The 18,703-nt window shown below is 45.1% G+C and overlaps 1 protein-coding gene and 1 pseudogene across 2 annotated transcripts in view; both read left to right on the forward strand.

Annotated features, from left to right (window-relative positions):
- LOC146863690 (uncharacterized) overlaps positions 1–18,337 on the forward strand; it is a 367,891-nt gene extending 349,554 nt beyond the window's left edge. For both annotated transcript variants that reach the window (XM_085627822.1, XM_085627823.1), the window contains one exon: positions 17,745–18,337. In XM_085627822.1, coding sequence (XP_085483948.1) covers positions 17,745–17,991 — 247 coding nt within the window. In that variant the 3' untranslated portion in view covers positions 17,992–18,337. The remainder of the gene's footprint in view (positions 1–17,744) is intronic.
- Positions 2,145–15,616, forward strand: LOC146863691 (protein CIP2A homolog L-like; annotated as a pseudogene).
- Positions 18,338–18,703: the final 366 nt, after the last annotated feature.

Consider the following 18,703-nt stretch of genomic DNA (forward strand, 5'->3'; position numbering starts at 1 on the left):
CCAGCAAGTCAATGCCGTCTCCACCTCCTATTTCAACCCCCTCCACATGCTTCGCAAGATCTACAGATGGATTCCAACCAGAAGAACGGTCACCCAGGCCCTCATCAGCAGCAGGCTGGACCACAGCAATGCCCTCTATGTGGAAACCACGGCCAAACTTCATCGCATACAGAACGCCTCCGCATGGCAGATCCTCGACGTCCCCCTTCACAGCCACATCACCGCCCACCTGAGAGACCTGCACTGGCTTCCTGTCAACAAGAGGATCACCTTCAAGCTCCTCACCCACGCACACAAGGCACTCCACAAGACCGGCCCAGCCTACCTCATCAAACGACTTTCTGTCTACAACCCCAACCGCTAGCTCCGCTCCGCCGACCTCGCACTCGCCACCGTCCCGTGAGTCCGAAGAATAACCACCGGTGGGAGGTCCTTCTTCCACCTCGCCGCCAAGACCTGGAACACCCTCCCACTGAACCTACGACAGACCCAAGACCTTTTGACCTTCAGGAGGCTCCTCAAGACCTGGCTGTTTGATCAGTAGCGTCCCCCCCCTACCCTCCCCCCCAGCACCTTGAGACCCTCACAGGTATGTAGTGCGCTCTACAAATGGTGTTTGATTGATTGAGTTAGAAATGTTTCCCACTTCTCTGCATGATTTGGGATGGGGTAAGCCAGAGTGGCAATATTGCCTCAGTGATTGTCCTCTGTATGAGCTTGCATGTGCCCCTTAGGCATCAGGCCTTATGGGCACCTGCATATGGATTGTCCGATCCAAATAATCCCACAGTCAGGGATTGTTGTATTCGCTGTTCCCTCCTTGGGCACTTGGCAGATGGTCTTCTGGGGAAGGCCCACTATTGACAGACCTCTTCCAAAACCTACAGTCAAGCCTGCTGCACTATCTCTTTGCCAGGCCATTCCTTCACAAGTCCACCTCACCTCTGTGAATGTCACTCCAGGAATCCCACCTCTAGTCTCCCAGATATCTAAAGTGTTCCATCCGGCTTGCTCCACTCCCTCTCCCCACCTATAGTGGCACTGGGTATGAGCATGCTGAGCCCCACTAGCCACTTCAGTTGGCTGTGGTCTCCCAGAGCACCATTTGGCACCCACCATCTTGTGAGGCCTTCACTGGTTGGCCTCTCACCTGCTCTCATTTGAACAATCCTCTCTGCTATACCCCTCTTTCTCTCTCTCTCTCTCTCTCTCTGACTAGCTCCATGTGGTCCTCTACGCATTGCCGATAAGCCACATTAGAAGGGGGATCCCTGAGAGCATTAGTGGTTTGCGGCCATCTTGGTCGGCGTCCAAGCCATGCCCCCTAGGCTTTTTTTTAAACATGTGTTAAGATCTTATTAGCATACCTAACTATACCATCTCTTTAACCTTAGTTTTTTTTCCGTTACCTTCTATAGTTAAATTTAATTCTGTGTTGTCCATATGCCCATTTCCCTCAGGCGATCTGTGTGTGCGCCATTGAAAAAGAGGAAGTTAGGGGCCCAGAAGCACTTTGTGGGTTTCATTCCAGACCCTCATAAAATGAATAAACATTAAAAAATGTAAAACAAGGAAGTAGTGGAGGAGAGAACAGGAAAGGCCTGCACACAGAGTAGTGATTGTTTAAGAACGCAAGCAGCAGCATTGCCAAAAGGTCTCGCATTTTGTTTATTCAGCAAATAATAAATGTTGAGTTTAAAACCATTGATAAGAAGTAGCATCTGCTATATTTTAATATAGCTGTATAATATATTTTGATTTGTATTTAATACATGTACTCACAAAATGAGATTAGGTGGTATATAATGTAACTGTACGACTTTTAAAGGGAATTGAAAGCAAGTTAATTAGCATTTTTCAAAGTGGTTATTAATAAGGTTTGCCTTTTTAAAATGTTATAGTTCAAATATGCAGATATGATCAGTAAGTAAGTATAATAGGTCATCGACGAGGGGCTGTGATGCGAGGTCTGGAGTTGTGATGCATCGTACAGAGGCGGAGCTGATGAAGCCATTGATGTGTGCTTGTGATGCAAGGTCCTGCGTCATCATCAGTGTAGATTCTGGGCCTGCAAAGACTTGTGCTGTGATGGGTCATCGCAGAGGTTGAGATGCATTGTGCTGGGCCAGTGTTAGTGTCAAGCTATGTCGCCATTGAAGAAGCCATCAGGACTTGTGAGGACTTGCACTGCCATGCGCAGGTGCACAGGATGTGGTGCGTCAGTGTCAGTGGTGTCGGTGGTGACCTGCGTTGCACTTTATCGAGTTGCATAGCGTTGCATCTACTTAGAAGAAGCCTGTTATGTACATGTGGCTTGAATAGGGTCCAGTCAACTGAACCTTGGAGTCCTGGGTCCACACAGGCAGGCTGGGGTCAGCAGGGTTGCTTATAGCAGCAGAAGAGTCCTAGTGCATTAACAGTAGGCCTAGTGCAGAAAAGCAGTCCTTGGTCAATAGAGCAGGGCTTGGACATCTGGGCACACAGCTGGGTAGTCCTTTCTGTCTGAGTCCACAGGTCCAGAAGTGATCTGAAGAGTGGGTCTGCTGGTCCTCTTTTAATACCTGGTGTACACTTTGAACTTAGAGAAGCTTCTGGAGTTGATTAACTTCATAGAGGCCTAAATAAGAGGCAAATGCTAGCTGACACCTCGGCAGTTGGGAGCAGTCCCGATCCCCTTGGGAGAAGAGCTGCCCCAAAACTGTTTTAGCGTGACCACAGAGCAGCGGGTCCTCATGTTTTTTTGCCACACTTTTGGGCTGAACACAGGAGATCTACACAGGGGAACAAAGGTTCTGCAATTTTGGGTTTATGTAGAGATATTCACTGTAGGAGTGTTTGGAGTAGGGCACAAAGGCGTTGCTTCAAAAGTGGGTAGGGTTTTACAAAAAAAACAAAGGTTAAGGATAAGTTATAGTTAGGAAAACTTTATTTATGTTTGGTATACCTACCCAACTTAAACTACACAATTCTGAATTCTGAAATTATAGTTTTCTCTTAAATGTATGATTTATGCACCACTTACACACTTATTTATTTTTTATTTCTGACAAACACATCTTAAACTACACAAACATAACAAATTCAAAAGTTATACTTGTGTTGAATTTATAATTTATGCACTACATTCAAATTACTTTGTCAACTTATAACTCATATTTATACGTGTGCACCACCTTTAAATTAACACCACTCACACACCTGCACACAGCTTTAATACCTCACTCCCCACACTACATTAACCAAAACCAGTCCATTCTCCATGTACTAGCTGCACCCTTGAATATTACATAAGTTACGGCATGTGAAATCATTTCATTAATTGATATCAGAAGGTATATTTTTTGTCAGAACACAGTGCATTGTACAGTAGCGAGCCATAATTAATGTAGTGTGGCGAGTGAGCATTAGCGTACAATATAGTGGTGTGTATTGGAGTGTCGTAAACTGTAGTAGCATACTCTAAATAGCATACAGTAGATCTGTGTAAAGTAAACAGTAATACAGGGGACTGCAGGAAAATTGCATATCGCAGAAACCTTCATTCAGATTTTGTTCATCTTTGGCAGGATTACATATTATAGTGTGCAGATGGTTATTAGCTGAATACAAAAGTAGAAGGCATGCAAGGTACACTTTGCCAATGTTCTGCGCTACGCCTTCCAGTGTCGGCAAGTATTAGGTTTGATGTTTTTGCACTACCAATTACCACTTAAATAAAGTGTTACTAGGTTGTGCAATATATTCATAAGATTCTATATATTTGTTTTAAAAAATTCAGAGTTGCGCAGCACTACCGCGGTATCCCCAAAACTTCTCTGTGGCAACTATCTTTGTCTATACATTTCTACATATTTTTCTAGCAGTCTACAGTGACTTGCGTTTTTTTGTTCCAAGTAGCGCAGTCATTTTTCATAATCAACGCGCAACTCCATACACTTTTTACAGCATATTCAAATATGTGAAAAATAGAAAATACACTTCAGCACATTATATTTATAAAATATAGTGTAATTCCAATTTTATTTTTTTAATTTTTTTTTGATACCAAGGTTGTATTGCGGTACTTCATTTTAAAGAAAAAATAAATAAATAAATAAATAAATAATATATATATATATATATATATATATATATATGTATTTTCCATAGGAATTCCACAACATTGTATTGGGAATATCTGTGGCGCCGATTGACGAATCTTAGCGAAATTCTCCAAACTTTTGGCCAGCTCTGCTTCGCTCCTACCCTGAAAGTTTCATGGTGATTCGTCAAGCGGGGGCCGAGAAAAAAGGGGGGTCCCAAAACGCGTTTTCCCCATGCAATTTCACATAGGATCTGTTGTCGCAGCTACAGTCCGAACCGCTGAACGGAATGACACCAAATTTGGCAAAGAGGTAGTCCTCGGTTTGGACTCGTGCCTTTTGCATATATGGTGTGAATCTGTTCAGTAGTTCCTGAGAAAATTAGGGTAAAAAAGTTAGTGATATCTATGGCAGGGAGGATCCGCGGGCCCTACCCGCACCGTAAGCGCACCCTCCCCGAACCGAGCGCGCACCCTCATGATCACGCGCTGAATGCTAATTGGCTGTCGCATGTCTCTCTACATTTGAAACCAGGAACTGTTGGAGGCCATTTTCTGCCTCGGTAGAAGCGAGGCTGAAGAAGCAAGGGGAATAAGTGTGTAAAACATATAAAGGGGGCAGAGTGGAAATACTCTGACCCTCTAGAGGTGCTTAGGGGGTCCCAGAAGGATCCCCTGGGGCCCCCCCTTTTTAAAACAAAAAAAAGGGCGAAATGCGCGCATGGTGCGCGCATCCTATCGCGTTGGATGCACGGATCCTATCGCGTTGGGTGTGCGGATCCAAAAACATGGAAAAAAAAGATATAAAATAACGTTTTGAACTTATAGTTAAAAAATATTTTGAAAAATATAAAAAAATATGTTTGAAAAACCCATTAAGTTCAAATAATAATTTTTAATTTTAAAAAGAATTAATTGAAAAAATAAGTTTAAAAAATGGTGATAAAAAAGTATTTTTAAAAAAAATGTAATTAATGAAATTGACACACTGAATTTGAAAAATATACAAATCCAATCAAAATCATTAAACATGATATCTTTAGAGATAAGTTATAGATAGGAATTAGCATTTAAAAAACCTTTGAAATTCACTGAAAAAAAACATAGGTTTCATGCACGTTATAGTTAGGAATTGGCATTTAAAAAACATTTGAAATTCACTGAAAAAACCAAAGGTTTCAGGGGCGTTATAGTAGGAATTGGTATTTAAAAACCTTAGAAATTCACTGAAAACACCATAGGTTTCAGGGGCGTTATAGTTAGCTGGACATTTCCCTCGTACAAAACCCTAGAAATTCCCCTGTTATAGTTAGTTCAGCTAACTATAACTCGCGCCCCCGCAATGCACTGCTGATGACGTCACATATTACATCACTCATGACATGGTCAGTGACATCACTGATGACATCATCCAGTGAGTATGTGTTTCAGTACAGTTTTAATATGTTTAATATATATAGGGAAAGGTCTGTTGAAGAATGAGTGGGTGTACAAGTGTGTGAATGGATGATTTTCTAGGTGCGTAACTGACTCTATAAGTGAGTCATTAAATGTATCTTACTGCAGACTAGTGACTAAACTGTGTGAATGTCTGTATGTGTCTGTGTGTTGGTGTATAAGTGGCTGCATGGTGTTGTAAATAGCTATATGAGTGTCTATATGGGTTATTGATTAGTTGTCTTGTGGAAAAGTGGATTTCCCTGTTCAGTTATGACCCCTATCTTGGACCCCAACGGTTCTATATGCATGTTACAAGTACATGTATGTTCTCTCCAGTTCCAGTTTTGAAGACGCAAATACATGTGCGTCCACCGTCAACATGTTCTCTGTCAGATCCGCCATCAATGGGCTGGATAGTTGATTTCTAAGTAGGAAAGGCCACCGACTTTATATGGCTCAGTTACTCCATTTTTACAGTTCAGACAAGTAGGCCCGATTCTGTCCTCAAAGCTTTTCTCTGCTCTCTGTCTCTGACAAGCGTCAGCTTGAGCTCGCAGCTGCATCCATGAACTTTGTCCTATTTCTTGTGCAGCTAACGGTGCCCGCCTCGGCCAATTCAGCCTGTCTGCCAAGAAGCTGTATTTCACCTTCGAATTATCTACTTTGCTCTTCAGCCGATGCATTCCTGTCTAGTGATTTAGGTAAACATTTCCTTTAGCTCTCGTGCAAAGGGCTGTCCTCTTGCAAGTAATTCATAGCCCAGTTGCCATGGAAAGTTTTCTGCCTCTTGCATCTCACATAGACACTTAGGCGTTTGTGCACGCACACAGTCAGTATAGAATAGATTATGTTCGAAGTCCTTCAGTCCTTCCTTGTGGATAACATAGTTCTTTAAACATAGGATGTTAGATATGATTTAGGATTAGGTTGACTTGACCCCTCAGACTTTTCGTCTCCACACGTAGAGTTAGTGACGAGGTCCCTTCACCCCCCTAGTTACACGTCAATTACACGTCATGCTGCTGCGCGCGCATCCATGTCAAGTATTATCTTATAGAACCACCTATATATGATAACTTTAACCAATTATGTTTCTTTTTACTCCTTATTACGCCTAGTTTCGTTTATGTCACTTTTCTTATCAAATGCTACGCCTCCTACATTCGTTTCATTATAATGTAATAATTATAAAAATGTATGTCTAATAATAAAGAATTGTACTTCACTTCCTGAACCTTCTTGGTGACGGAACCTGAGGTCCGCTACTCGAGTAGACTATTTTGGAATAAAGCCCATTCAGAAACCTCTATTACCACGGATTCTGCCTCTCATTATTCTGAGCTATTTGTTTAAGTTCCAGCACTAAAATTCAGATCGATAATGGATAAATATATTTTATATACCACAGTCTGAGTATCTGTATGGGTGCCTGACTGTTTGTGTGGGTAGGGTGTGTGTGACTCTGTGACTAGATGTGTGAGTGGGTGATTCAGTGGGTGCATGGTTTTAAGAGTGCATCTGTGATGGACTGTATGGTTGGGTGAATGTATGTATGGGTGTGTTAGTGATTGAATGTATATCTCAGTTGTACATGTGTCAGTAACTACATATGTGAAACGCAGTGTATATGTGTGTAAGAGTATATAACTATCTATATCTGAGAGTGTGTGACTTTGGGAGTGGCTGTATGTGCCATAGTGCAAGGATATCTGTGTCATGTGCTGTTTGTTTTTTCTGCAGGAAGACACAGAATTTGTTAGTATTTTTATGAGTAAGTGAACTTGAGTGTGTTTAACTGTGTAGGTGAGTAAATTAGACTGTGATTAATTATTTGCATGACTGACTAGATGTCAGTACCTCAATGGATGATTGGCGGTGTGTGAGTGTCTACATAGGTATATAAACGCACGGAGTGACTGTAAGTATGAGTGACTGTACAGGTGAGCGAGTGGACATGTATGTAAACCTAAAAGTCAATGAGTGGGTGAGTAGTTATTGGTATTGGAGTATCTATGGTTGTCAAAATGGCCGTGTGAAATTTTGAGTCCGTGTATCAAAGGTTATATTAGGGTGTGAGAAGATGCACTAATTTATCACATGGATGACGTCATCAGTGATGTAATCAGTGATGTCACTGCCCATGTCATGAGTGATGTAATATGTGACGTCATCCGCAGTGCATTGCGGGGGCGCGAGTTATAGTTAGCTGAACTAACTATAACAGGGGAATTTCTAGGGTTTTGTACGAGGGAAATGTCCAGCTAACTATAACGCCCCTGAAACCTATGTTTTTTTCAGTGAATATATATATATATATATATATATATAGACATACAAATGTTTTTCCTTTCTTATTACCAGTTTCCTAAAGTGGTAATAGGTATGGAAAAAATACCAAACCGAATACTTACCTAGATTGTAAGGCGAACACAGAACACAGGGAAACATGAGCTGAAGACAACATGATTGCCTTTAACTTTTGTAAAGGCTGACATTTGCCAATCAGGTAATGGCTTGTCTTTGCTTTATACCTCAGTCGCACAGCAGTACTACTGCGGCCACAGATATCACTAAGTTAAAACACTTGAAACATATAAAAAGCTCAGCCTACTTACCTGCACTACCCCACAGAATCATCTGCTCACCATAATGTATAATCTTGCCAAATTTTGGCAATATCAGACTGACGGTTTTCACGCTACTCAAAATATAAACGTCTATATAAAAAAGATTGGATTTTACACCCTTTTTGAGAACCTCCTTTTTAGATCGAGCCTAAGGGGAGCGCACATGCGCTGCTTGCTCTGCGAGGCATGCTGTATTAGGGTATGGACTGGAAGTCTCGCCCACTTTACGCACATTTAATTGGCTTGCGTCATTGCCCTTGTTCGTTATTAGGCTCGTTAGTCCCTCCCAGGTACCACCCTGTCTCCTGTTGATATCTTCCATGAGGACTAGTTCTTTTACTAGTGCCCTAACTCCGTTGCTTTCCTCAGCAATCACGAGAACTATTTACTTTATTATTGTACACTGCACTTACAGGACGCCAGCTTCAGCAATGGCGACTGCTTCTTAAGATTTATTTTTAATAAAGAGAACCAGGCAGGAGATAATAATTACTGCCCACATCGAGGCTCAAACCCTGCTCTCCAGTTCCAAAGTCAGCAGCCTTGGATGGTAAGCCACCTCCTCAATTAAGGGCATTTTCTTTTTTTTGGAGGTCTCACTCTCATCATGCACCCGCCCTTAACCACTTCCACCCTTTTGCTTCCCTGAGCTATCCCAGGAGCACATGGGAAGTGTGCTCCCTTCATTATTGTTTATATTTCTATTAGCAAAACTGTATTTATGTACATTTAGTGACCATTTCAACAGAAATATGCTGTTTGTCAATGACAGTGCGCTACCACACCAGTACTCCAAAATGCTCCTTCGGTTACAAACCACACCATTACCACATGCCTGAGGAATGGATGGGGCACATTTGGTACGCTTGTTCTCTGTGTTATACATTTTTAGGTCAAGCCTGAGCCAGCGCGCAAGCGCTGCTCTCGCGATCTGTTGTAGAAAGAGTACCGAGGAGAAGTCCTGCCAATATTTTTCATTGGCTTGTGTCTTTGTAAATGCTGGCACTTGATTCCTCAATAGGCTTGTTATTCCCTCCTTACTACGGCCATGTCATCATTTGTATCCTCCCATGGCTACTAGCCCCTTTACTTTGTTGATACACTGCACATGTACTTTTTTTTCTTTATTGAGTTTCTCCTACATTAGGCACGATGAAGTGCTTCGCTTACATTAAGCGTGCCATGCCCGCTTTCCCTTTTGAAACGCAGCCGGGACAATGGCAGCTGTTTTTTTCAATGACATAGGTCTTGCACTTTTCATGATAAAAGACGGCACCTTTCATTTTTAGGCTCTTTTATTTAATGGCTTGTCTATTAATCAGTCTGCCATTAGTCTACCCAAACAACACATCTCGTTGGTTCTGGTATTTAGCCCGGCTAAATCGCACCTAAACCTTAATAGTAAAAACAACATGAAATGGGTTATTGCTTTGCAAATGGAACCATCAGGTCATGATTTTATTTCTGAAGTCAAAGACTGTTGACGTCACAAAGAAGGAGTAGGCCTGGTTGTGAAAATGACTAAACTGTTATTATCATAAACATAAAGAATGAACAAAACCTTACGCTGAACCGAAGGAGCCTATTTCAAAACGGTAAATGCTTTTTCAACTTCAAAAGGTTTTCCTAACAAAGTGCAGGGTTTTACACTTATGTGTTAGCGTGTAGCCAGTTTGCAATGTAAGGCTAGGGTATTACTTTAACCAGGCAAAATATTGTATGCATGTAAGGGGCGGAGGCCGCTGTGGCCCCCTAAGGCTCCAAAGGGGCCGATGCTGGGAGGCACGGGCAAGCGCCATCACCTATAGAGCAGGGGTGCGCGCCGGCAGCCGTGGGCGCACTGTCTCTGTTGCGAGCTCTGCTGCATTCTGAGCCATGGTTATGGATGCAACGTCTAGTCGCTGCTGCTGGCTGCCGGCCAATACAAAGCCCACAAGTCGAAGCAAAACGCGCTACAGCTCCAGCAGGAACTTGAGGTAATCGCTAGTTTGAAACTGACCCGCCACTTCGCTTCGGGCCAGGTGCTACCCAGCGAGTTCCTCACCTGTCTGGTGGAGATGATCAAGGACCCGCACTGTGGCCCGCCCATTGCTCTGTGCACCCTGAGCCTCCTCTTGATTCTGGCAGCAGATGGCGAGGCCAGTGAAGCGCTGCGACCTGCACAGGGCCTGGGTGGTGTGTGGCAGCTACTGTGCCCTCCACTGTAGGAGGAGGAAACCCAGCGGTAGAGCCTCTTCTGCTGCCCTGCATTTAACTGCTGCAGCGACTGACCTAAGGGGAAGGAGGCCGGCACCCACACAGAGCTGCTGGGTTTCCTGGTGGCACACGTGCAGGCCCCTTGGATGAGCTGACCATGCCATGTCTAGGGTTACTGGACAACCTGTGGGACGGCAACCCGGCAATGCAGGGGTGCATCAAGTCGCTGCCCAAGGTGCAGGGCTTGTACTGGGCACTCATCACCTTTCTGGCGCACAGCAGCCACACCGTGGTGGTGTTTGCTCTGTCTGTGCTGGCCAGCCTAACTCTGGATGAGACAGTGGGCGAGAAGCTCTTTCACGCACGACATTCACCAGACCTTCCAGCTCATCTTTAATATCCTGGTGAACGGCGGAGGCACACTAAGCCGCCAGTACTCTGTGGACCTGCTGCTTGACCTGTAGTGGAGCACGCGCATCATAGAGTACCTGACCCACTACGAGCACTTTCACTCTTGCCTTGCACAGGTGCTAGGCTTGTTGCACGGCAAGGAGCCCGAGTCAGTGTCCAAGGTGTTGGAACTGCTGTTTGCTTTCTGTGGAGTGCCCCCGCTGCGCCGCCTGCTGCTGCAGGCTCTGCTGGACCAACCTGGGGTGACCGGAGTACCACTGGGATCCAAAAGCAAGGCCCTGGAGCCGGAAGTAGCTCTGCTGTACTGTGCTGGACAGTCCCTGGATGCTGGTTGCCCACTGCTGGTGCTGGAACTGCTGCGAACTGTGTTGGAAGATGAAGGACTTGGCCTTTTTGGCTAAAGTTCACTAAACTTTTTGCTTTCCCTCTAGACCGTTTTCCTGACATAGAGCTGTCAATTTAGATGCTTGGGTACTTTGCCACTGCTAATCAGTGTCAAAGTACAAGGGTTCCCTATGTAAAGTGTAAGGGTAATTGGTTGGCCATGATTAGTATGTCGGCCTTACTAGTAAAATTCCTAGTGATGTGCACTGTGTGTGCAGGGGCTAGTAATGCAAAGGCGCGCAGAGTAGGGAATTCAGGCCTTCAGTGTAGGGCCTGCGCGCAGAGTGCTAAGTTAGCATGTTGTCCTGACAAGTGCAACCACTTGTCAGGCCTTACTTTCCCTTTTGCATACACATGGGTACCCCTGTGATAGGTCCCAGATAATCCCTGAGCAGGGTGCAGTGTAGTTAAAAGGCAGGACATCTACTGAGGTGTGTGTTATGTCCTGGCAGTGAAAAACACTCCATTTCGATTTTCACTGGTGAAAGGCTATTCTGCCTATAGTATAGAATGGGGGAGGCTTGGTATTGTGTTTTGGTAGCCTAGTTTCCTGTACGTTTATAATGGAGAGGTGAAGTTTAGTATGTATGAACTCAGTGTCATAACACATCTTTCTGTGAAAATGTGGTTTTGTCACTGTGTGTTCATAAACCACTCTTTTAGAAAGTGAATGAGTTTGTGCTTTAAGCATTTCTGTGTGTCTCTGCTGAATGTGGATTGACTGTCTAGATCTGTGAGGTGAGAGGAGCTGGGAGAGGTCTTGACCCAGGGAGGGGTTGAGATGAAACCAGGCTGCCTTGCTTCTGGAGAGTAGGGGGAGGAGAAGCCCGGGAGGTTAAATGTCCTGGGCTGGTGCTATAAACCAATTGACCCATCTCCAGCTGAGTGATTAAGGATCCAGGCCCCCAGTATCAAAGGGAGAAAGGTGAAACTGGGAGGGAGACACCCAGAACTGATTTAGGGAGGGGTCAGGGATCCCTGAGCACAAACAACTTCAAAGACATGAAAGGGTATAACTAAGAGAACTGAAACCCCAAGAATGTGGTGTAGTTTTGAATGGCGAAATGGACAGGTTGAGTCTGCAAAGGCTTTGGCCTCTTTCGTGATCAAGAAGAACCTCTGCCAAGGAAGGAGTTGCTGTAGAGACAGCTGGATAAGACTGACCCTTGCTTCGTGATCTGGGGCTGGCCTGCAGTTTGTAGCTTTTTCTAAGGAAGAGACTAAAGGGACATTGCAGTGGGTGGTGTTCCCCCCTTCTTGAGCAGGACTGTGCTTTGTGCTGCATCCTGAACCCCTAGGGCCCGAGGTGAGCTGACTCCCTGTTTGCAAACACAGGAACATAAAAGTATTCGGAGAAGTCCCAAGTAACCCGGTGTGCGCGTGCTTTTGCAGCTTGAGACCCTCAGAAGTCGCCCCTTGTGATTGTGGGTACACAGGAGTAAAGAGAGTCGCGGACGCGCAAGGAGCGTGTCGTGGTGCAGCCGAGGTGTTGGTGAGGGGTGCCTAGTCGTTGTGTGCACTGGAAGAAGAGAGGAGACTCGGACGCGCAAGGAGCATTTCATGGTGCAGCTGAGGCATTGGTGAGGAGCACCTGATTGTTGAGTGCACCGGGAGAAGAAGTGAGTCTCGGACGCGCATGGTGCGTGCCGAGGTGTAGGGGAAGAGCGCCTGGTCATTGTGTGCACCAGGAGAAGTGAGTCTCGGACGCACATGGTGTGTGTCGTGGTGCAAGTTGAGGCGTTGATGAAGAGCACCTGGTCATCGTGTGCACCGGGAGAAGTGGTGAGACTCGGACTCGCAGGGTGCATGACGTGGTGCAAGCTGAGGCGTTGGTGAAGAGCGCCTGGTCATTGTGTGCACCGGGAGAAGAGGTGAGACTTGGACGAGCACGGTGCATGTTGAGGTGCAAGCTAAGGCGTTGGTGAAGAGCGCCTGGTCATCGGGTGCACCAGAAAAGAGGCGAGTTTCGGATGCGCAGAGTGCGTGTCGCGGTGCAACCATGGGCGCTGGTGAGGAATGCATGGGTGGTGTGTGCCCCGAAATTGAAGTGCTGAGGTCGGGTATCTGTGTCTACTGAGACAGCCGGAAAAAGGGCCAGGTCATCAGGCCCTTGGAGTGAAGCAGTAGCGGCCCGGACCAGCAGCCCTGGAGGAGCTGAGCGGCTGGCCCGAGCTCGCCGAGCCCATTTGATGGAGTTCTGGATCAAGGCCCAAGTCGCTGAAAGAGGAGAGTGAGGTTGCGCCCCCCCAGGTAACGTGGATCACCATGTGGGGTCCGGGTCCGGAGGGACACTCTCTCGGCCTCTCGCTTCTGTCAGCTGCACGAGCCTGTTGCTTCGGCTCGGATCTAGGCCTGTGCTGACCCAAGGAGGGGCAGAACTGGGGCCGTAGTGAGAAGCGATACTTTTGTGTCATCATTGATCCATGATTGGGGGTAACTGTTAACGGAGCACCTAAACTGTCGTATTACACTTTGCGTTACTGCTGCTAACGAACTATCAAACTGTCGTATGACCCCTGACCTTAATTGTGCCTAACAAACTACATGCTGGGTGCGCTACGCACTGCGTTATTTTTCCCTTGCAGAGTACATTATTATAACGTGGCGCATTGCATTATTTCTTCATCGCATAGTCCAGGAGTATTATGTGGCACCTTGCATTGTTTTTCCATTGTGTAAGTACATGATTGTAGCGTGACGCATTGCTTTGTTTCTTCTTTGCACAGGGCATGCTGGTAGTGATACGCATTGCATTATTCCTTCTGTTGCAAAGTACATGATTGTGGCGCTACGTAGGGCTTTGTTTCTCCAGCGCACAGTATGGGGGTATATCGTTACACATTGCATTATTACTTTTCTTTTGCAACGTGTGTGATTCTAGCAATACGACCTGCCTAACCTTTTGGGAATGGTTATAAATAAACATAACTGTTGGTTAGAAGCGTTGTTTGGTATTAGAACCTACCAATCCACCGGAAGTAATACTACCCATTATTATATGTTGGTTTTGTAGCATGTGGTCATATCGTATATCATCTTATTTAAAGATTATACTCGTTTTATAAAGAACTTGTGTGGAGTCTATTTGTGGTGACATCAGTGGGTTGCTGTGAGTGTGGTTGCACATACTGTACACTCGTGCCTTGGAGATGAGCCTGGCTGCTCGTGCCAAGCTACTAAGGGGGTGAGCAGGGCTATCTCAGACGGTGTCCTTACTTAGCCTAACGTTGGAACGAGGGGTCCGGATCTCGCACCTGGCAACAGCAGTGTTGGACAGGGACTCCTGCCTCCAGCATTTGGTGGCAGCAGTGAGAGCCAAGGACCCTCACTTCCAACAGAAGATATGGTGGAGGCAGAGAGCAGTGCCACGGCAGAGCGCTTCGTGCAACTCTTGCTGTCCATCATGGTAAAGCATCTGCAGCCACGGGAGAGGGAAGACCCACGATATCGCAGCACACTGCGTGCTTTTAGTAATGTATTTATTTATGTTAACAAACCAAGCGCTGCTCGGATTACATCACGATGTGGATTGTTTTTTTTAATTTATCACAAGTATTCTCGCGCCACTGCACCTGTCTGCCATCCTCTTTGAAATGTACAAAGGCAACAATAATTAGCAGGCTTTCGCTTTACTAAACTTTTAATACTCGTGGTGTCTGCATTTCACATCGTCGCTCCAAATGCATCAGCTTCGATAAGGGGTGGGTTATCTCCGTTTCACTCAGTCGCCCTCTCACTATGCACCCACCCTTAACCCCTTCCTCTCTTTTGTTTCCTTGAGCACCAGCCAGCACCGGACAAGCACATTCACCTAAAACATACAGCGCCTCGCATTCAGTGTCTGTCTTCTGCGCCCCCTCCCTTCCAGCCCTCACAATATCCCCACACCATGCATAGCTTATCTCTCTCATCGGGCCATAAATCTTCACAGGCTGCCTATTTTCTTTGATCTTGCGTCCTCTCTCCCTTTGTCCGTGTGTTACAAATGCTTGTTATTTTAAAATGCAGAGTTTTTTTTATTTTTTATTTACCGAGAAGATTCCTTCAGTCCTTTTCATTTAAACTAACCCTCTCCATTTACCTTTAAAATTCAACTCTTTCCTTTCCCTCCTTTGACCCTATCACCCTTCGACTGCCCCAGCCAATGAAAACAAGCATTTACAATGCAATAGGTCTCACATTTGCAAGAATTTGAGGCATCGCCATTGTACATGACAATTTCTTATTTACATATTGGTTTTCAAAACATAAATAAAAGGCATTGTCATTTACAATGAAAAGGCATTGTCATTTACAATGCCAATAGCTTAAACGCGCGCAAAGGCGCGACCTGTTGCATTGCAAATGCTTGTTTCTTTGTACTCATTTGACCAAACAGCATGAAAATGTCAGTACTCCGACAATAACAAGAGTGCACCAGTTCTGCAAAGTTTCACAAACATTTGTGAAATGGGAGCAAAGTTATTTAAGTTCATAATTTTAAAAAACTATCTCTGGTGACCTTAACTATAACTACAAAGTGCCAACTGCCACTCTGTATTATATGAGGCGTTTTTTGTATCTCTAATGTCTTTGCCGCCGTTTAAAGAATCCTTAACAAAATTTACATGGAAAAGTTTGTGATGATCCAGCAAGTTCGGACAAAGAAAAAGGGGGGTCACTAAACTTAATTCCCCATGTTAATTCCCATTGAAATCAATTATGTTTATTTAACAAGTTTTGAGTAATATGTGCAGTGGTAAGCAAAGCATGGCAAGGAAGTTATAGTTAGCTCACTGATCTATACATGGCAAATTTCATGTTTTTTTTTGTTTTTTAAATATGGGGTTTTGACTCCTTTGAACACCTAACTAAAATCTTAGGGCCATATTTTTGAAATTATCCCACAGAGCACAGCAGCATGAAACATTGCTGGGCTGCGTCAAAAGGAAAGGGCAGGATTGCACCATATTTACCATATTACGACGCATTCCTGTCTTTTCCCTGCACTGGCACCCTTTTAGCTGCCGAGCACCATTTCTGGCACCCCTGCAGCCTTGGTGCAAGGCTGTCTGCATTAGACAGGATTGTTTTTGGGCAGGAAGGGACACTTTCCTGCACAAAAACAATCTTCCTAGGTTTTTTCTTCTTTCTATGTGTGCTGCAGATTGCAGTACATAAAAAAGAGGAAGTAACGAGGAGAAATAAATATATTTCTCCTTGTTACACCTCCACTGGGGAGGTGTAGCATTTGACCCATTCCAAAGCTTTACCAGTGTTGGTAAATCAGGAAATGCACCAAAATCCATGGGTGGACGCATGGGAACACCCACGCTCCACCCACAGAACACTTGCCTGGGGCAGAGTAATGCTAGGCAGCGATTTGTGCTGAGCTGCATTATTCTGCATTTATCAAGCCACTCCGGGAAATGCAATGCGGCCTTGCCTGGCTTGGTAAATCCGACTTAGGTTTTGTGTCACCCTTGTGCAAGGCGCAAAGAGGACGAAAAACCTTCATAAATATGCCCCTGAGTTTTACCTTTGGGTGATGTGTACACGTACACGAGCGCAGCTTTGAAGATGCGGGTATTATCCGTGACGCAATAATACTTGTAAGTCTATTGCGCTAATTTATGATGGCCTGAGCGGCTCCTTCTGATGATCTGAAGATCTCTATGAAGCTTCAGACGTACATGCCTCTAGTCATTCTGATTTTCACTTAGGCCCTGAGTTTTGCAGAATATTAGCGAAATATTAACCCCTTCCCTGCTCATGACGGAACCACTCCGTCATGAGCCACGGGTGCCATGTGCTCATGACGGAGTGGTTCCGTCATGCTGCGGCTGTTGGCGGCCGCTCCGCCCACGCGGCGCTAATTCCCCGCCTGTGCGGGCGATTAGCGCCGTGGGCGGAGTCATGACGGAACCACTCCGTCATGAGCACAGCTCAACCGTGACTCATGACGGAGTGGTTCCGTCATGAGCACGGCGCCACCGCAGTGCCCCCAAACCCCCCCCCCCCCCAGCGCCACGGCGGAATTACCGCCGCGGCGAAGGGGCTAAATGGAATTTGCTACACCTCATAAAAGCCATTCCCCTGGAGTAAGATGATGATCTGTAGTGGTAAATACTACTATTCAGAGTTTTAAATGATTCATTATTAATTGGTATCTACCACACTGAATGTTGCCCTTCATGTTATACCATGCTTGATGAGGGAGTGGAATGCTGGAGTGCCTGGCGGAGTGAAGAGAGAGACAGTTGGAGTGTGGGCTGAGCAGCAAGAATGCTGCTCCTGGTGGGGCTCACCATTACATCTTCTACTTACCGTCTAATCCTGACCTGTAACTAAGCTAATAAACCTCTTACCACAACCAACTTCATGGCGACCCCTGGACTTCTTTTGGTTGTAACACTTTGCTCGTGATAAATGACCCTTTTCTCATGATAAATGTCCGCATGATCTACCTACGGAGTGATAATTCTCACACAAACTCATAATAATTTTTCTGTGAAAACAACTGTTTGCACGGATATGAATTCAGCTTGTAATTACTGCACTAAATGATTGATTGTTAATACATTGTAATGAAGGACTGACACACTGTTGTCTTCTTTTAACTGCAGATTTGTAGCAGTTAAAAGAAATATCGGGGTCACTAGAATTGAAGACTTTTGCGCATCATTAAACATCTTAAATCAACTGGAGTCTACGGATTGCAGGACTCCGCTTCCATGGATATGTGAGAAAGCCGCCATTGTCCTCCAGCTGGATAAGGACCCACAAGCCCCCGCGGTCTCCTCCCTTGGAATGACGCACACGCCCAGGAGCAGAGCGGCCAGCCTCGCTTTGGAACCGGAAGGAGGGAGTTAACAGGGCAGGGTCACTGCTTTATTGTGGAGTTTGCAGTCCGTCTGTCCCTTGACCATTGTAACTTCCCGTTCAGAAGACAATTAACTTAATGTTGTGGAAAATATTTAGTTCGAAGTTCTTTACCGCATGTAGTTTACATTTAGTTTTAAAAAAGCCTACTAAAATTCAGGAAAAAAAGTTAAAAAACATTTATTGTAATCTTCTCTTGGTTTGGGCATACCATTACATCAGGTGGGCAGATTGTGTGTATTAATGTAAATACATAAATATTTAATTGATGAATCTCTAATCTTTGCTTAAGTTATCGGCACAGCATAAAATAAATATTTTGTTCGGGTGCCATGCATCTTGCTATGTAGTGCTTGTTCTGTGGGGCTTTGATCTTGGGGGCGGGGATGAGAAATGAAATGTAAAATGTCTGTTCCCAGACACTCTACTGAGTTTTAGCACCACGGCACGTGCTTTGGAGGGCACGGTAATCAGTCTCTGGATGGTTCTCCACTCACTTTATCTTCTTTACCTTTCAGCAGAGGTCGCAGTGAGTGGGACCTGAGTGCCACGACGTGCCCACACTTTTTTAATTTGACAAAAACAATTCCAGTACTTTATGTTAAAAGTCAGCTGTCCTGGGACGGTTAATGCAGTGCCAGCTCTAAGCGGGGCAATCAGTGCCACCGCACCAGGCACTGACTTGAGGTGGGGGCACCATGTT

This window comes from Triturus cristatus, chromosome 2_1, assembly GCF_964204655.1.
Source record: "Triturus cristatus chromosome 2_1, aTriCri1.1, whole genome shotgun sequence".
NCBI lineage: Eukaryota > Metazoa > Chordata > Amphibia > Caudata > Salamandridae > Triturus > Triturus cristatus.